Source organism: Diachasmimorpha longicaudata, chromosome 15 (genome assembly GCF_034640455.1).
Source record: "Diachasmimorpha longicaudata isolate KC_UGA_2023 chromosome 15, iyDiaLong2, whole genome shotgun sequence".
In the NCBI taxonomy this organism is placed as follows: Eukaryota; Metazoa; Arthropoda; class Insecta; order Hymenoptera; family Braconidae; genus Diachasmimorpha; species Diachasmimorpha longicaudata.
In genome coordinates this window covers 1,553,688-1,572,996 of record NC_087239.1, presented here as the reverse complement: position 1 = coordinate 1,572,996, position 19,309 = coordinate 1,553,688, and the positions used below count along the sequence as shown (strand labels likewise).

The 19,309-nt window shown below is 41.9% G+C and overlaps 2 protein-coding genes across 2 annotated transcripts in view; both read left to right on the top strand.

The window, feature by feature from the left end:
• Nucleotides 1–7,925: 7,925 nt before the first annotated feature.
• On the top strand, nucleotides 7,926–11,272 carry LOC135169456 (uncharacterized). The gene is made up of 3 exons (XM_064134494.1): nucleotides 7,926–8,255; nucleotides 8,452–9,328; nucleotides 11,134–11,272. Exons 1-2 carry the CDS (start codon nucleotides 8,060–8,062, stop codon nucleotides 9,321–9,323), a joined length of 1,068 nt encoding a protein of 355 aa, XP_063990564.1. The 5' UTR covers nucleotides 7,926–8,059; the 3' UTR covers nucleotides 9,324–9,328; nucleotides 11,134–11,272.
• Nucleotides 9,402–19,309, top strand: part of LOC135169793 (uncharacterized) — a 70,749-nt gene continuing 60,841 nt past the window's right edge. The window contains exons 1-3 of the mRNA XM_064135091.1: nucleotides 9,402–9,410; nucleotides 9,515–11,023; nucleotides 11,134–12,124. Of these exons, the coding sequence (XP_063991161.1) occupies nucleotides 9,402–9,410; nucleotides 9,515–11,023; nucleotides 11,134–12,124 (2,509 nt within the window). The remainder of the gene's footprint in view (nucleotides 9,411–9,514; nucleotides 11,024–11,133; nucleotides 12,125–19,309) is intronic.

Here is a 19,309-nt window from a genome sequence, read left to right as displayed (position 1 = left end):
TTTCAGCACGTCGAATAACCAAGGCAACTGATGCGACATCTTTTTCTTTGCGACCACAGCTCACGAAAATCTCAATCATAGAAGTTGATATTCGTGTTCGATATGATGGCATATAACTTGAGTACACATTGTCGTAGGCCGATGAAACCGCGTGCAATAGCTTCGTCTCGTCGAACTACACGAGTGCAATGCGCGAAGTTTGCGTGTGAACAATTTGTCTTCGAGAAAACGTCGATTATACATATGCGTTTTTACGACATCGTGGGAATCACTTTTTTTTGGCTGCACCTAGACAAAATTTGGCATCATATTCGGTTTCAGCACGTCGAATAACCAAGGAAACTGATGCGACATCGTTTTATACATATTATACATATGCGTTTTTACGACATCGTGGGAATCACTTTTTTTTGGCTGCACCTAGACAAAATCTGGCATCATATTCGGTTTCAGCACGGCGAATAACCAAGGAAACTGATGCGACATCGTGTTCTTTGCGACCACAGCTCACGAAAAACTCAATCATAGAAGTTGATATTCGTGTTCGATATGATGGCATATAACTTGAGTACACATTGTCGTAGGGCGATGAAACCGCGTGCAATAGCTTCGTCTCGTCGAACTACACGAGTGCAATGCGCGAAGTCTGCGTGTGAACAATTTGTCTTCGAGAAAACTTCGATTATACATATGCGTTTTTACGACATCGTGGGAATTACTTTTTTTTGGCTGCACCTAGACAAAATCTGGCATCATATTCGGTTTCAGCACGTCGAACAACCAAGGAAACTGATGCGACATCGTTTTCTTTGCGACCACAGCTCACGAAAAACTCAATCATGGAAGTTGATATTCGTGTTCGATATGATGGCATATAACTTGAGTACACATTGTCGTAGGGCGATGAAACCGCGTGCAATAGCTTCGTCTCGTCGAACTACACGAGTGCAATGCGCGAAGTTTGCGTGTGAACAATTTGTCTTCGAGAAAACGTCGATTATACATATGCGTTTTTACGACATCGTGGGGATCACTTTTTTTTGGCTGCACCTAGACAAAATCTGGCATCATATTCGGTTTCAGCACGTCGAATAACCAAGGAAACTGATGCGACATCGTTTTCTTTGCGACCACAGCTCACGAAAAACTCAATCATAGAAGTTGATATTCGTGTTCGATATGATGGCATATAACTTGAGTACACATTGTCGTAGGGCGATGAAACCGCGTGCAATAGCTTCGTCTCGTCGTACTACACGAGTGCAATGCGCGAAGTTTGCGTGTGAACAATTTGTCTTCGAGAAAACGTCGATTATACATATGCGTTTTTACGACATCGTGGGAATCACTTTTTTTTGGCTGCACCTAGACAAAATCTGGCATCATATTCGGTTTCAGCCCGTCGAATAACCAAGGAAACTGATGCGACATCGTTTTCTTTGCGACCACAGCTCACGAAAAACTCAATCATAGAAGTTGATATTCGTGTTCGATATGATGGCATATAACTTGAGTACACATTGTCGTAGGCCGATGAAACAGCGTGCAATAGCTTCGTCTCGTCGAACTACACGAGTGCAATGTGCGATGTTTGCGTTTGAACAATTTGTCTTCGAGAAAAAGTCGATTATACATATGCGTTTTTACGACATCGTGGGAATCACTTTTTTTTGGCTGCACCTAGACAAAATCTGGCATCATATTCGGTTTGAGCACGTCGAATAACCAAGGAAACTGATGCGACATCGTTTTCTTTGCGACCACAGCTCACGAAAAACTCAATCATAGAAGTTGATATTCGTGTTCGATATGATGGCATATAACTTGAGTACACATTGTCGTAGGCCGATGAAACCGCGTGCAATAGCTTCGTCTCGTCGAACTACACGAGTGCAATGCGCGAAGTTTGCGTGTGAACAATTTGTGTTCGAGAAAAAGTTGATTATACATATGCGTTTTTACGACATCGTGGGGATCACTTTTTTTTGGCTGCACCTAGACAAAATCTGGCATCATATTCGGTTTCAGCACGTCGAATAACCAAGGAAACTGATGCGACATCGTTTTCTTTGCGACCACAGCTCACGAAAAACTCAATCATAGAAGTTGATATTCGTGTTCGATATGATGGCATATAACTTGAGTACACATTGTCGTAGGCCGATGAAACCGCGTGCAATAGCTTCGTCTCGTCGAACTACACGAGTGCAATGCGCGAAGTTTGCGTGTGAACAATTTGTCTTCGAGAAAAAGTCGATTATACATATGCGTTTTTACGACATCGTGGGAATCACTTTTTTTTGGCTGCACCTAGACAAAATCTGGCATCATATTCGGTTTCAGCACGTCGAATAACCAAGGAAGCTGATGCGACATCGTTTTATACATATTATACATATGCGTTTTTACGACATCGTGGGAATCACTTTTTTTTGGCTGCACCTAGACAAAATCTGGCATCATATTCGGTTTCAGCACGGCGAATAACCAAGGAAACTGATGCGACATCGTGTTCTTTGCGACCACAGCTCACGAAAAACTCAATCATAGAAGTTGATATTCGTGTTCGATATGATGGCATATAACTTGAGTACACATTGTCGTAGGGCGATGAAACCGCGTGCAATAGCTTCGTCTCGTCGAACTACACGAGTGCAATGCGCGAAGTCTGCGTGTGAACAATTTGTCTTCGAGAAAACTTCGATTATACATATGCGTTTTTACGACATCGTGGGAATTACTTTTTTTTGGCTGCACCTAGACAAAATCTGGCATCATATTCGGTTTCAGCACGTCGAACAACCAAGGAAACTGATGCGACATCGTTTTCTTTGCGACCACAGCTCACGAAAAACTCAATCATGGAAGTTGATATTCGTGTTCGATATGATGGCATATAACTTGAGTACACATTGTCGTAGGGCGATGAAACCGCGTGCAATAGCTTCGTCTCGTCGAACTACACGAGTGCAATGCGCGAAGTTTGCGTGTGAACAATTTGTCTTCGAGAAAACGTCGATTATACATATGCGTTTTTACGACATCGTGGGGATCACTTTTTTTTGGCTGCACCTAGACAAAATCTGGCATCATATTCGGTTTCAGCACGTCGAATAACCAAGGAAACTGATGCGACATCGTTTTCTTTGCGACCACAGCTCACGAAAAACTCAATCATAGAAGTTGATATTCGTGTTCGATATGATGGCATATAACTTGAGTACACATTGTCGTAGGGCGATGAAACCGCGTGCAATAGCTTCGTCTCGTCGTACTACACGAGTGCAATGCGCGAAGTTTGCGTGTGAACAATTTGTCTTCGAGAAAACGTCGATTATACATATGCGTTTTTACGACATCGTGGGAATCACTTTTTTTTGGCTGCACCTAGACAAAATCTGGCATCATATTCGGTTTCAGCACGTCGAATAACCAAGGAAACTGATGCGACATCGTTTTCTTTGCGACCACAGCTCACGAAAAACTCAATCATAGAAGTTGATATTCGTGTTCGATATGATGGCATATAACTTGAGTACACATTGTCGTAGGCCGATGAAACAGCGTGCAATAGCTTCGTCTCGTCGAACTACACGAGTGCAATGTGCGATGTTTGCGTTTGAACAATTTGTCTTCGAGAAAAAGTCGATTATACATATGCGTTTTTACGACATCGTGGGAATCACTTTTTTTTGGCTGCACCTAAACAAAATCTGGCATCATATTCGGTTTCAGCACGTCGAATAACCAAGGAAGCTGATGCGACATCGTTTTATACATATTATACATATGCGTTTTTACGACATCGTGGGAATCACTTTTTTTTGGCTGCACCTAGACAAAATCTGGCATCATATTCGGTTTCAGCACGGCGAATAACCAAGGAAACTGATGCGACATCGTGTTCTTTGCGACCACAGCTCACGAAAAACTCAATCATAGAAGTTGATATTCGTGTTCGATATGATGGCATATAACTTGAGTACACATTGTCGTAGGGCGATGAAACCGCGTGCAATAGCTTCGTCTCGTCGAACTACACGAGTGCAATGCGCGAAGTCTGCGTGTGAACAATTTGTCTTCGAGAAAACTTCGATTATACATATGCGTTTTTACGACATCGTGGGAATTACTTTTTTTTGGCTGCACCTAGACAAAATCTGGCATCATATTCGGTTTCAGCACGTCGAATAACCAAGGAAACTGATGCGACATCGTTTTATACATATTATACATATGCGTTTTTACGACATCGTGGGAATCACTTTTTTTTGGCTGCACCTAGACAAAATCTGGCATCATATTCGGTTTCAGCACGTCGAATAACCAAGGAAACTGATGCGACATCGTTTTCTTTGCGACCAGAGCTCACGAAAAACTCAATCATGGAAATTGATATTCGTGTTCGATATGATGGCATATAACTTGAGTACACATTGTCGTAGGGCAATGAAACCGCGTGCAATAGCTTCGTCTCGTCGAACTACACGAGTGCAATGCGCGAAGTTTGCGTGTGAACATTTTGTCTTCGAGAAAACGTCGATTATACATATGCGTCTTTACGACATCGTGGGAATCACTTTTTTTTGGCTGCACCTAGACAAAATCTGGCATCATATTCGGTTTCAGCACGGCGAATAACCAAGGAAACTGATGCGACATCGTTTTATACATATTATACATATGCGTTTTTACGACATCGTGGGAATCACTTTTTTTTGGCTGCACCTAGACAAAATCTGGCATCATATTCGGTTTCAGCACGTCGAATAACCAAGGAAACTGATGCGACATCGTTTTCTTTGCGACCAGAGCTCACGAAAAACTCAATCATGGAAATTGATATTCGTGTTCGATATGATGGCATATAACTTGAGTACACATTGTCGTAGGGCAATGAAACCGCGTGCAATAGCTTCGTCTCGTCGAACTACACGAGTGCAATGCGCGAAGTTTGCGTGTGAACAATTTGTCTTCGAGAAAAAGTCGATTATACATATGCGTTTTTACGACATCGTGGGAATCACTTTTTTTTGGCTGCACCTAGACAAAATCTGGCATCATATTCGGTTTCAGCATGTCGAATAACCAAGGAAACTGATGCGACATCGTTTCCTTTGCGACCACAGCTCACGAAAAACTCAATCATAGAAGTTGATATTCGTGTTCGATATGATGGCATATAACTTGAGTACACATTGTCGTAGGCCGATGAAACCGCGCGCAATAGCTTCGTCTCGTCGAACTACACGAGTGCAATGCGCGAAGTTTGCGTGTGAACAATTTGTCTTCGAGAAAACGTCGATTATACATATGCGTTTTTACGACATCGTGGGAATCACTTTTTTTTGGCTGCACCTAGACAAAATCTGGCATCATATTCGGTTTCAGCACGTCGAATAACCAAGGAAACTGATGCGACATCGTTTTCTTTGCGACCACAGCTCACGAAAAACTCAATCATAGAAGTTGATATTCGTGTTCGATATGATGGCATATAACTTGAGTACACATTGTCGTAGGCCGATGAAACCGCGTGCAATAGCTTCGTCTCGTCGAACTATACGAGTGCAATGCGCGAAGTTTGCGTGTGAACTATTTGTCTTCGAGAAAAAGTCGATTATACATATGCGTTTTTACAACATCGTGGGAATCACTTTTTTTTGGCTGCACCTAGACAAAATCTGGCATCATATTCGGTTTCAGCACGTCGAATAACCAAGGAAACTGATGCGACATCGTTTTCTTTGCGACCACAGCTCACGAAAAACTCAATCATAGAAGTTGATATTCGTGTTCGATATGATGGCATATAACTTGAGTACACATTGTCGTAGGCCGATGAAACCGCGTGCAATAGCTTCGTCTCGTCGAACTACACGAGTGGAATGCGCGAAGTTTGCGTGTGAACAATTTGTCTTCGAGAAAAAGTCGATTATACATTAGCGTTTTTACGACATCGTGGGAATCACTTTTTTTTGGCTGCACTTAGACAAAATCTGGCATCATATTCGGTTTCAGCACGTCGAATAAGCAAGGAAACTGATGCGACATCGTTTTCTTTGCGACCACAGCTCACGAAAAACTCAATCATAGAAGTTGATATTCGTGTTCGATATGATGGCATATAACTTGAGTACACATTGTCGTAGCCCGATGAAACCGCGTGCAATAGCTTCGTCTCGTCGAACTACACGAGTGCAATGCGCGAAGTTTGCGTGTGAACAATTTGTCTTCGAGAAAAAGTCGATTATACATTAGCGTTTTTACGACATCGTGGGAATCACTTTTTTTTGGCTGCACCTAGACAAAATCTGGCATCATATTCGGTTTCAGCACGTCGAATAAGCAAGGAAACTGATGCGACATCGTTTTCTTTGCGACCACAGCTCCCGAAAAACTCACTCATAGAAGTTGATATTCGTGTTCGATATGATGGCATATACCTTGAGTACACATTGTCGTAGGGCGATGAAACCGCGTGCAATAGCTTCGTCTCGTCGAACTACACGAGTGCAATGCGCGAAGTTTGCGTGTGAACAATATGTCTTCGAGAAAACGTCGATTATACATATGCGTTTTTACGACATCGTGGGAATCACTTTTTTTTGGCTGCACCTAGACAAAATCTGGCATCATATTCGGTTTCAGCACGTCGAATAACCAAGGAAAATGATGCGACATCGTTTCCTTTGCGACCACAGCTCACGAAAAACTCAATCATAGAAGTTGATATTCGTGTTCGATATGATGGCATATAACTTGAGTACACATTGTCGTAGGCCGATGAAACCGCGTGCAATAGCATCGTCTCGTCGAACTACATGAGTGCAATGCGCGAAGTTTGCGTGTGAACAATTTGTCTTCGAGAAAAAGTCGATTATACATATGCGTTTTTACGACATCGTGGGAATCACTTTTTTTTGGCTGCACCTAGACAAAATCTGGCATCATATTCGGTTTCAGCACGTCGAATAAGCAAGGAAACTGATGCGACATCGTTTTCTTTGCGACCACAGCTCACGAAAAACTCAATCATAGAAGTTGATATTCGTGTTCGATATGATGGCATATAACTTGAGTACACATTGTCGTAGGCCGATGAAACCGCGTGCAATAGCTTCGTCTCGTCGAACTACACGAGTGGAATGCGCGAAGTTTGCGTGTGAACAATTTGTCTTCGAGAAAAAGTCGATTATACATTAGCGTTTTTACGACATCGTGGGAATCACTTTTTTTTGGCTGCACCTAGACAAAATCTGGCATCATATTCGGTTTCAGCACGTCGAATAAGCAAGGAAACTGATGCGACATCGTTTTCTTTGCGACCACAGCTCACGAAAAACTCAATCATAGAAGTTGATATTCGTGTTCGATATGATGGCATATAACTTGAGTACACATTGTCGTAGGGCGATGAAACCGCGTGCAATAGCTTCGTCTCGTCGAACTACACGAGTGCAATGCGCGAAGTTTGCGTGTGAACAATTTGTCTTCGAGAAACCGTCGATTATACATATGCGTTTTTACGACATCGTGGGAATCACTTTTTTTTGGCTGCACCTAGACAAAATCTGGCATCATATTCGGTTTCAGCACGTCGAATAACCAAGGAAACTGATGCGACATCGTTTTCTTTGCGACCACAGCTCACGAAAAACTCAATCATAGAAGTTGATATTCGTGTTCGATATGATGGCATATAACTTGAGTACACATTGTCGTAGCCCGATGAAACCGCGTGCAATAGCTTCGTCTCGTCGAACTACACGAGTGTAATGCGCGAAGTTTGCGTGTGAACAATTTGTCTTCGAGAAAAAGTCGATTATACTGTGAGTCTCGTTCTCGATGATAATAATTGTAGTCATGCTTGCCATGCCTTAAGTCCACAACGTTTAACTCAAATTTTTTAAATTTATTTTTATCCGCGCCATGTATCCTCTGGTCGCTACAGTGGCGCCATCTTTACCTCATATTGTTTCGTTGTGCCGAAACTTCTCAACGTTTTTCGTATTTCGTCACATAAAAAAGTTAATTTTGTTCAACAAACAGTGGTATAATGTCCAGTCGAGATAGGAAACGGCGTTCCAGATCCAGATCGAGAGATGAACGCAGTCACAAGAGGATGAGATCATCGGAAAAATTCAGAGTGCTACAAAATCAGTTAGATAACCTCACTCAGGTCGTCAACAAATTAGTTGAGGTTCGAGCAAAACCTGCTGTAAAAGATCTCACTAATTTGAATGAGATAATTGGTAAGTAACCCCATACGGGTAAAACAAATCTCATTCCATGCCAATCTCACCTTTCCATACGAAATTTGAGAATCAGAGTCCACACGACTCTGAGGGGGCATTAAGATATCGTTCAAAGTAACGAGTTATTATCTTAATATACACAACAAGTGTAGCCTTGGCACAAGTTAGCACCTTTTCCCCATTGTCGTTACAGAAATTGACGACAAAGAAAATAATTCTTCTGTCATCAATGACGACACAAACCCTTCTCAGGCACGGGAACAGGTGGTTAATTCAGAGGATCCGACCCACATAACGGTGTCTTCGTCCAGGGAGGCAGTCCTGAAAGCCTTGGGGGTGGATGTGTCATTTTCTAAATTGAAAGAGGTGACGTACAATTCAGAGCTGATGAAGACATGGTCAAAATGGACTAAAGAAGGTCTTCCGGCTAAAAATAAAAAAGATATCGTCGACTTGTATAACCGCAAAGGCGAATTATACGTGGAAGCCCCCAAGGTCAACTTAGAAATTTTGCCACTCCTCTCAGATATGGCGAAGAAGAGAGACTCACACTTCGTGGATACCCAGAATTGTGTTGGGACAGCTCTGGCTGCTCTGGGAGCGGCAGTGTCCTTGATGGTTGATCCTCCAGAAGAAGGTCTGGATGAAGACGTCTTTACTGACTATTTGAGTCATACGGGACAGATGCTCGCGGATATTTTTTATCAACAGACTGTGGCACGTAAGTCTTTCATTACCCCTCTCTTCAACAAGACCATGAAGCCCACGGTGGATACGATGCTAACAGATGAATGGCTATATGGAGAAAACTTGAAAGAAAAAGTTAAAACGGCAAAGGAAATTGAACGAGCATCCTCTGACATCAAGGATAAACCCCCACAGAAGAACGCTCCTAGAACACGACTCCAGGGAAACTCGAAGAACCCACCTGCGAATGCTCGTCAGGTGGGTTATCATCAACAGAGACATCGACTCCTTCAGTTCAGGAAGACGTCATACAAGAGTGCCTCCACGAATCGTCCCAAAACGAATCCTCAGACGAGCCAATCGTCATCAAAGAAATAGCTAAGGTAACGAAACTAGCAGGACGCCTAGCCTGTTTCCTGGAGAATTGGAAGGAATTAGACATAAATATCTTGAAATATGTGGAAGGTTATCGACTTCCCTTTACAAAAATTCCGGTGCAGAAAAATCCTCCCAAAGAGAGAAAATTTGCTGACCAGGAATCAATACAAATTCAATTAGAAATTGATAAGTTACTACACTTAGGCGCTCTTGAGGAATGCGACCATGTAGTAGGAGAGTTTATCTCGACATTCTTCCTCACCCCGAAACCAAATGGAACATTTCGCTTCATTTTTAATTTAAAAGAGCTGAATAAATTCATTTATGCACCCCACTTCAAGCTTGAAGATTTAAAATCTGCCATGAATCTCGTTTCAGTTAATGATTTCATGGGATCTATTGATCTAAAGGATGCCTACTTTGTAGTTCCTATTGACGAGGAAGACAGAAAATTTCTCAGATTAGAATTCAAAGGCCAACTATTTCAATTTACATGTCTTCCTTTTGGATTATCCACCAGTCCCTTTGTTTTTACAAAAATTATGAAACCCGTTGTTAGTAAACTCCGATTACAAGGAATGCGGCTAATGATATATTTGGATGATTTTCTTTTCGTAAGTAATTCCAAGGATCAATGCGAAGAAAATATGAGAACATGCATAAACTTATTAGAAAATCTAGGTTTTATTGTGAATTTCGAAAAGAGCTCCTTAGTAGCCACCCAGAAGTGTAAATACTTAGGTTTTGTGATCAATTCTGTCAACTATTCATTGGAGTTACCAGACAAAAAGAAAATACAGATTAAGGAAATGATCAAAATATTCAAGAAGGGAGGAAAACACAAAATTCGTCAATTTGCCACTCTCTTGGGTGTCCTAACTGCAGCATGCCCGGCAATGGAGTATGGCTCTATCCACTGTAAAAGGCTGGAGAGACAAAAATTCTTGGCGTTGAAATTCAACGGTGGCAATTATGAGGGAAAAATTCTGATTAATGATATTATGTTTGAAGATCTAGAGTGGTGGCAGAAAAATGTTAATATTGGATTGAATCCTATCAGACGTCAGGAATATTCCATGGTGATATTTTCAGATTCCTCGTTGACAGGCTGGGGATGTTATTGTAACAATATCAAGGCTCATGGTTTTTGGAGTGAAAAGGAGCAAGGGAAACACATTAATTACCTTGAATTATTAGCGGCCTTTTTTGCCCTGAGATGCTTTGCATCTAAAGTATCGAATACCGAAATCCTATTACGTCTAGACAATACTACCGCGGTCTCTTATATTAATAAATCTAGAGGAATCCAATTCCCACACCTAAGTGAATTATCAAGAAAAATTTGGGAGTGGTGCGAAAGGAGAAAGTTATGGATAAGAGCTTCATACATCCCTTCAAAGGAGAATATAGAAGCAGATTCAGCATCCCGAATAACGAATATTGATACAGAGTGGAGTCTCTCTCCCTCAGCATTTGAACGAATCGAGGAAAAGTTCGGTCCCTTCTCGGTGGATCTTTTTGCAACAAGATTGAACAACAAGTGCAATAAGTTCTATTCTCGTTTCCCAGACCCTCAAGCTAGTATCATTGATGCATTTACTGTCTCATGGAAAGAAGAACTCTTCTATGCCTTTCCTCCTTTCGCGCTGATCCTCCGTAGCTTAAGGAAAATTATCAATGACGAAGCTACTGGTATTCTAGTAATTCCACATTGGCCCACACAACCCTGGTACCCTCTTTTTTCTTCCCTCCTTATCGAGGCCCCAATAATTTTCAAGCCTGACGAATTCTCTCTGATATCCCCTTTCAGGAACGAGATCCATCCCCTGTCATCCCACCTTTCATTGGTGGCAGGGAAATTATCCGGTCAGCCTACTCAAGGAAGGGAATCGACGAGAGTTCAGTAGAAAAAATGATCAATTCTATTGCTGCATCAACACTCCGACAATATGAATGTCAGCTAAAAAGATGGTGGAGTTATGCTCATGCTAAACAATTAGATGTCTTCAACGCAAAGACTTCAGAGATTATTGAATTCCTCAACTCCAGATCGGAAGAAGGGAGTAAATATAATACTTTGAATAGTTCTCGCGCAGCAATTGCCTTGATTACTTCATATGATGTGAACAATGATGGTTTGATATCACGTTTCATGAGAGGGGTTTTCAGAGAAAATCCTACCAAAGCACGATACTCCACGACATGGAACATTACTCCAGTTCTAGATTATTTAGAAAAGCTGCCCCCTCTACAAGAATTAACCTTGAGTGTCGCAGCTGAAAAATTATGTACTCTCCTGGCTCTCACAACGGCTCAAAGGTTACAAACCTTATCACTCATCAGGATTGATAACATAGTCAGATTTGACTCTTACATAAGTATAAAAATTACGGAATTGGTTAAGACGTCGAAACCAGGTTCATCAGAACCAGATCTAATTCTACCTTTTTTCCCTGAGAGACCTGGATTATGTGTAGCCTCATTAGTACTAGACTATATTAAGATGACCCAAAAATTCAGAAATGAACAAACCAAAAACCTATTGATTGCTACCATGAAACCCTACGGGGCTATTAGTGCCCAAACGATTGGTCACTGGATCAAGAGGCTTTTGGGAAAGGCAGGTATCGACATATCTCAGTTCGGTGCTTACAGTACTCGGCATTCTGCGGTTTCAGCAGCTCACAAGCGAGGAATAGATATTGCAACTATTAGACGAACTGCTGGATGGGCCCCTGAATCTCAGACCTTTTTCAAGTTCTATAATAGACCCATCCAGCCTCTCAATGATGAATTTGCACGTGCAATCATTGGATAAGCTAATTATTTACATTTGTTATTGCGTTTCTATTGTTCTACTATGTTAGTTTTCCAAAAAAGGAAGATAAATAAATAAGTGAAACAAATTATCATGTAAAGAAAAAATTGTCATAATCACCATTGAACCCTCTAAAAAACTACAATTATTATCATCGAGAACGAGACTCTTCGTATAATTTCAATCAAACTTCGCCCGCCTTCGGCGGGCTCGTTTGATGGGTCAATTATACATATGCGTTTTTACGACTTCGTGGGAATCACTTTTTTTTGGCTGCACCTAGACAAAATCTGGCATCATATTCGGTTTCAGCACGTCGAATAACCAAGGAAACTGATGCGACATCGTTTCCTTTGCGACCACAGCTCACGAAAAACTCAATCATAGAAGTTGATATTCGTGTTCGATATGATGGCATATAACTTGAGTACACATTGTCGTAGGCCGATGAAACCGCGCGCAATAGCTTCGTCTCGTCGAACTACACGAGTGCAATGCGCGAAGTTTGCGTGTGAACAATTTGTCTTCGAGAAAACGTCGATTATACATATGCGTTTTTACGACATCGTGGGAATCACTTTTTTTTGGCTGCACCTAGACAAAATCTGGCATCATATTCGGTTTCAGCACGTCGAATAACCAAGGAAACTGATGCGACATCGTTTTCTTTGCGACCACAGCTCACGAAAAACTCAATCATAGAAGTTGATATTCGTGTTCGATATGATGGCATATAACTTGAGTACACATTGTCGTAGGCCGATGAAACCGCGTGCAAGAGCTTCGTCTCGTCGAACTACACGAGTGCAATGCGCGAAGTTTGCGTGTGAACAATTTGTCTTCGAGAAAAAGTCGATTATACATATGCGTTTTTACAACATCGTGGGAATCACTTTTTTTTGGCTGCACCTAGACAAAATCTGGCATCATATTCGGTTTCAGCACGTCGAATAACCAAGGAAACTGATGCGACATCGTTTTCTTTGCGACCACAGCTCACGAAAAACTCAATCATAGAAGTTGATATTCGTGTTCGATATGATGGCATATAACTTGAGTACACATTGTCGTAGTCCGATGAAACCGCGTGCAATAGCTTCGTCTCGTCGAACTATACGAGTGCAATGCGCGAAGTTTGCGTGTGAACAATTTGTCTTCGAGAAAAAGTCGATTATACATATGCGTTTTTACGACATCGTGGGAATCACTTTTTTTTGGCTGCACCTAGAGAAAATCTGGCATCATATTCGGTTTCAGCACGTCGAATTACCAAGGAAACTGATGCGACATCGTTTTCTTTGCGACCACAGCTCACGAAAAACTCAATCATAGAAGTTGATATTCGTGTTCGATATGATGGCATATAACTTGAGTACACATTGTCGTAGGCCGATGAAACCGCGTGCAATAGCTTCGTCTCGTCGAACTACACGAGTGCAATGCGCGAAGTTCGCGTGTGAACAATTTGTCTTCGAGAAAAAGTCGATTATACATATGCGTTTTTACGACATCGTGGGAATCACTTTTTTTTGGCTGCACCTAGACAAAATCTGGCATCATATTTGGTTTCAGCACGTCGAATAATCAAGGAAACTGATGCGACATCGTTTTCTTTGCGACCACAGCTCACGAAAAACTCAATCATAGAAGTTGATATTCGTGTTCGATATGATGGCATATAACTTGAGTACACATTGTCGTAGGCCGATGAAACCGCGTGCAATAGCTTCGTCTCGTCGAACTACACGAGTGCAATGCGCGAAGTTTGCGTGTGAACAATTTGTCTTCGAGAAAACGTCGATTATACATATGCGTTTTTACGACATCGTGGGAATCACTTTTTTTTGGCTGCACCTAGACAAAATCTGGCATCATATTCGGTTTCAGCACGTCGAATAACCAAGGAAACTGATGCGACATCGTTTTCTTTGCGACCACAGCTCACGAAAAACTCAATCATAGAAGTTGATATTCGTGTTCGATATGATGGCATATAACTTGAGTACACATTGTCGTAGGCCGATGAAACCGCGTGCAAGAGCTTCGTCTCGTCGAACTACACGAGTGCAATGCGCGAAGTTTGCGTGTGAACAATTTGTCTTCGAGAAAAAGTCGATTATACATATGCGTTTTTACAACATCGTGGGAATCACTTTTTTTTGGCTGCACCTAGACAAAATCTGGCATCATATTCGGTTTCAGCACGTCGAATAACCAAGGAAACTGATGCGACATCGTTTTCTTTGCGACCACAGCTCACGAAAAACTCAATCATAGAAGTTGATATTCGTGTTCGATATGATGGCATATAACTTGAGTACACATTGTCGTAGTCCGATGAAACCGCGTGCAATAGCTTCGTCTCGTCGAACTATACGAGTGCAATGCGCGAAGTTTGCGTGTGAACAATTTGTCTTCGAGAAAAAGTCGATTATACATATGCGTTTTTACGACATCGTGGGAATCACTTTTTTTTGGCTGCACCTAGAGAAAATCTGGCATCATATTCGGTTTCAGCACGTCGAATTACCAAGGAAACTGATGCGACATCGTTTTCTTTGCGACCACAGCTCACGAAAAACTCAATCATAGAAGTTGATATTCGTGTTCGATATGATGGCATATAACTTGAGTACACATTGTCGTAGGCCGATGAAACCGCGTGCAATAGCTTCGTCTCGTCGAACTACACGAGTGCAATGCGCGAAGTTCGCGTGTGAACAATTTGTCTTCGAGAAAAAGTCGATTATACATATGCGTTTTTACGACATCGTGGGAATCACTTTTTTTTGGCTGCACCTAGACAAAATCTGGCATCATATTTGGTTTCAGCACGTCGAATAATCAAGGAAACTGATGCGACATCGTTTTCTTTGCGACCACAGCTCACGAAAAACTCAATCATAGAAGTTGATATTCGTGTTCGATATGATGGCATATAACTTGAGTACACATTGTCGTAGGCCGATGAAACCGCGTGCAATAGCTTCGTCTCGTCGAACTACACGAGTGCAATGCGCGAAGTTTGCGTGTGAACAATTTGTCTTCGAGAAAACGTCGATTATACATATGCGTTTTTACGACATCGTGGGAATCACTTTTTTTTGGCTGCACCTAGACAAAATCTGGCATCATATTCGGTTTCAGCACGTCGAATAACCAAGGAAACTGATGCGACATCGTTTTCTTTGCGACCACAGCTCACGAAAAACTCAATCATAGAAGTTGATATTCGTGTTCGATATGATGGCATATAACTTGAGTACACATTGTCGTAGGCCGATGAAACCGCGTGCAAGAGCTTCGTCTCGTCGAACTACACGAGTGCAATGCGCGAAGTTTGCGTGTGAACAATTTGTCTTCGAGAAAAAGTCGATTATACATATGCGTTTTTACAACATCGTGGGAATCACTTTTTTTTGGCTGCACCTAGACAAAATCTGGCATCATATTCGGTTTCAGCACGTCGAATAACCAAGGAAACTGATGCGACATCGTTTTCTTTGCGACCACAGCTCACGAAAAACTCAATCATAGAAGTTGATATTCGTGTTCGATATGATGGCATATAACTTGAGTACACATTGTCGTAGGCCGATGAAACCGCGTGCAATAGCTTCGTCTCGTCGAACTATACGAGTGCAATGCGCGAAGTTTGCGTGTGAACAATTTGTCTTCGAGAAAAAGTCGATTATACATATGCGTTTTTACGACATCGTGGGAATCACTTTTTTTTGGCTGCACCTAGAGAAAATCTGGCATCATATTCGGTTTCAGCACGTCGAATAACCAAGGAAACTGATGCGACATCGTTTTCTTTGCGACCACAGCTCACGAAAAACTCAATCATAGAAGTTGATATTCGTGTTCGATATGATGGCATATAACTTGAGTACACATTGTCGTAGGCCGATGAAACCACGTGCAATAGCTTCGTCTCGTCGAACTACACGAGTGCAATGCGCGAAGTTTGCGTGTGAACAATTTGTCTTGGAGAAAACGTCGATTATACATATGAGTTTTTACGACATCGTGGGAATCACTTTTTTTTGGCTGCACCTAGACAAAATCTGGCATCATATTCGGTTTCAGCACGTCGAATAACCAAGGAAACTGATGCGACATCGTTTTCTTTGCGACCACAGCTCACGAAAAACTCAATCATAGAAGTTGATAGTCGTGTTCGATATGATGGCATATAACTTGAGTACACATTGTCGTAGGCCGATGAAACCGCGTGCAATAGCTTCGTCTCGTCGAACTACACGAGTGCAATGCGCGACGTTTGCGTGTGAACAATTTGTCTCCGAGAAAAAGTCGATTATACATTAGCGTTTTTACGACATCGTGGGAATCACTTTTTTTTGGCTGCACCTAGACAAAATCTGGCATCATATTCGGTTTCAGCACGTCGAATAACCAAGGAAACTGATGAGACATCGTTTTCTTTGCGACCACAGCTCACAAAAAACTCAATCATAGAAGTTGATATTCGTGTTCGATATGATGGCATATAACTTGAGTACACATTGTCGTAGGCCGATGAAACCGCGTGCAATAGCTTCGTCTCGTCGAACTACACGAGTGCAATGCGCGAAGTTTGCGTGTGAACAATTTGTCTTCGAGAAAAAGTCGGTTATACATATGCGTTTTTACGACATCGTGGGAATCACTTTTTTTTGGCTGCACCTAGACAAAATCTGGCATCATATTCGGTTTCAGCACGTCGAATAACCAAGGAAACTGATGCGACATCGTTTTCTTTGCGACCACAGCTCACGAAAAACTCAATCATAGAAGTTGATATTCGTGTTCGATATGATGGCATATAACTTGAGTACACATTGTCGTAGGCCGATGAAACCGCGTGCAATAGCTTCGTCTCGTCGAACTACACGAGTGCAATGCGCGAAGTTTGCGTGTGAACAATTTGTCTTCGAGAAAACGTCGATTATACATATGCGTTTTTACGACATCGTGGGAATCACTTTTTTTTGGCTGCACCTAGACAAAATCTGGCATCATATTCGGTTTCAGCACGTCGAATAACCAAGGAAACTGATGCGACATCGTTTTCTTTGCGACCACAGCTCACGAAAAACTCAATCATAGAAGTTGATAGTCGTGTTCGTTATGATGGCATATAACTTGAGTACACATTGTCGTAGGCCGATGAAACCGCGTGCAATAGCTTCGTCTCGTCGAACTACACGAGTGCAATGCGCGAAGTTTGCGTGTGAACAATTTGTCTTCGAGAAAAAGTCGATTATACATATGCGTTTTTACGACATCGTGGGAATCACTTTTTTTTGGCTGCACCTAGACAAAATCTGGCATCATATTCGGTTTCAGCACGTCGAATAATCAAGGAAACTGATGCGACATCGTTTCCTTTGCGACCACAGCTCACGAAAAACTCAATCATAGAAGTTGATATTCGTGTTCGATATGATGGCATATAACTTGAGTACACATTGTCGTAGGCCGATGAAACCGCGTGCAATAGCTTCGTCTCGTCGAACTATACGAGTGCAATGCGCGAAGTTTGCGTGTGAACAATTTGTCTTCGAGAAAAAGTCGATTATACATATGCGTTTTTACGACATCGTGGGAATCACTTTTTTTTGGCTGCACCTAGAGAAAATCTGGCATCATATTCGGTTTCAGCACGTCGAATAACCAAGGAAACTGATGCGACATCGTTTTCTTTGCGACCACAGCTCACGAAAAACTCAATCATAGAAGTTGATATTCGTGTTCGATATGATGGCATATAACTTGAGTACACATTGTCGTAGGCCGATGAAACCACGTGCAATAGCTTCGTCTCGTCGAACTACACGAGTGCAATGCGCGAAGTTTGCGTGTGAACAATTTGTCTTCGAGAAAACGTCGATTATACATATGAGTTTTTACGACATCGTGGGAATCACTTTTTTTTGGCTGCACCTAGACAAAATCTGGCATCATATTCGGTTTCAGCACGTCGAATAACCAAGGAAACTGATGCGACATCGTTTTCTTTGCGACCACAGCTCACGAAAAACTCAATCATAGAAGTTGATATTCGTGTTCGATATGATGGCATATAACTTGAGTACACATTGTCGTAGGCCGATGAAACCGCGTGCAATAGCTTCGTCTCGTCGAACTACACGAGTGCAATGCGCGAAGTTTGCGTGTGAACAATTTGTCTTCGAGAAAACGTCGATTATACATATGCGTTTTTACGACATCGTGGGAATCACTTTTTTTTGGCTGCACCTAGACAAAATCTGGCATCATATTCGGTTTCAGCACGTCGAATAACCAAGGAAACTGATGCGACATTGTTTTCTTTGCGACCACAGCTCACGAAAAACTCAATCATAGAAGTTGATAGTCGTGTTCGATATGATGGCATATAACTTGAGTACACATTGTCGTAGGCCGATGAAACCGCGTGCAATAGCTTCGTCTCGTCGAACTACACGAGTGCAATGCGCGACGTTTGCGTGTGAACAATTTGTCTTCGAGAAAAAGTCGATTATACATATGCGTTTTTACGACATCGTGGGAATCACTTTTTTTTGGCTGCACCTAGACAAAATCTGGCATTATATTCGGTTTCAGCACGTCGAATAACCAAGGAAACTGATGCGACATCGTTTTCTTTGCGACCACAGCTCACGAAAAACTCAATCATAGAAGTTGATATTCGTGTTCGATATGATGGCATATAACTTGAGTACACATTGTCGTAGGCCGATGAAACCGCGTGCAATAGCTTCGTCTCGTCGAACTATACGAGTGCAATGCGCGAAGTTTGCGTGTGAACAATTTGTCTTCGAGAAAAAGTCGATTATACATATGCGTTTTTACGACATCGTGGGAATCACTTTTTTTTGGCTGCACCTAGAGAAAATCTGGCATCATATTCGGTTTCAGCACGTCGAATTACCAAGGAAACTGATGCGACATCGTTTTCTTTGCGACCACAGCTCACGAAAAACTCAATCATAGAAGTTGATATTCGTGTTCGATATGATGGCATATAACTTGAGTACACATTGTCGTAGGCCGATGAAACCGCGTGCAATAGCTTCGTCTCGTCGAACTACACGAGTGCAATGCGCGAAGTTCGCGTGTGAACAATTTGTCTTCGAGAAAAAGTCGATTATACATATGC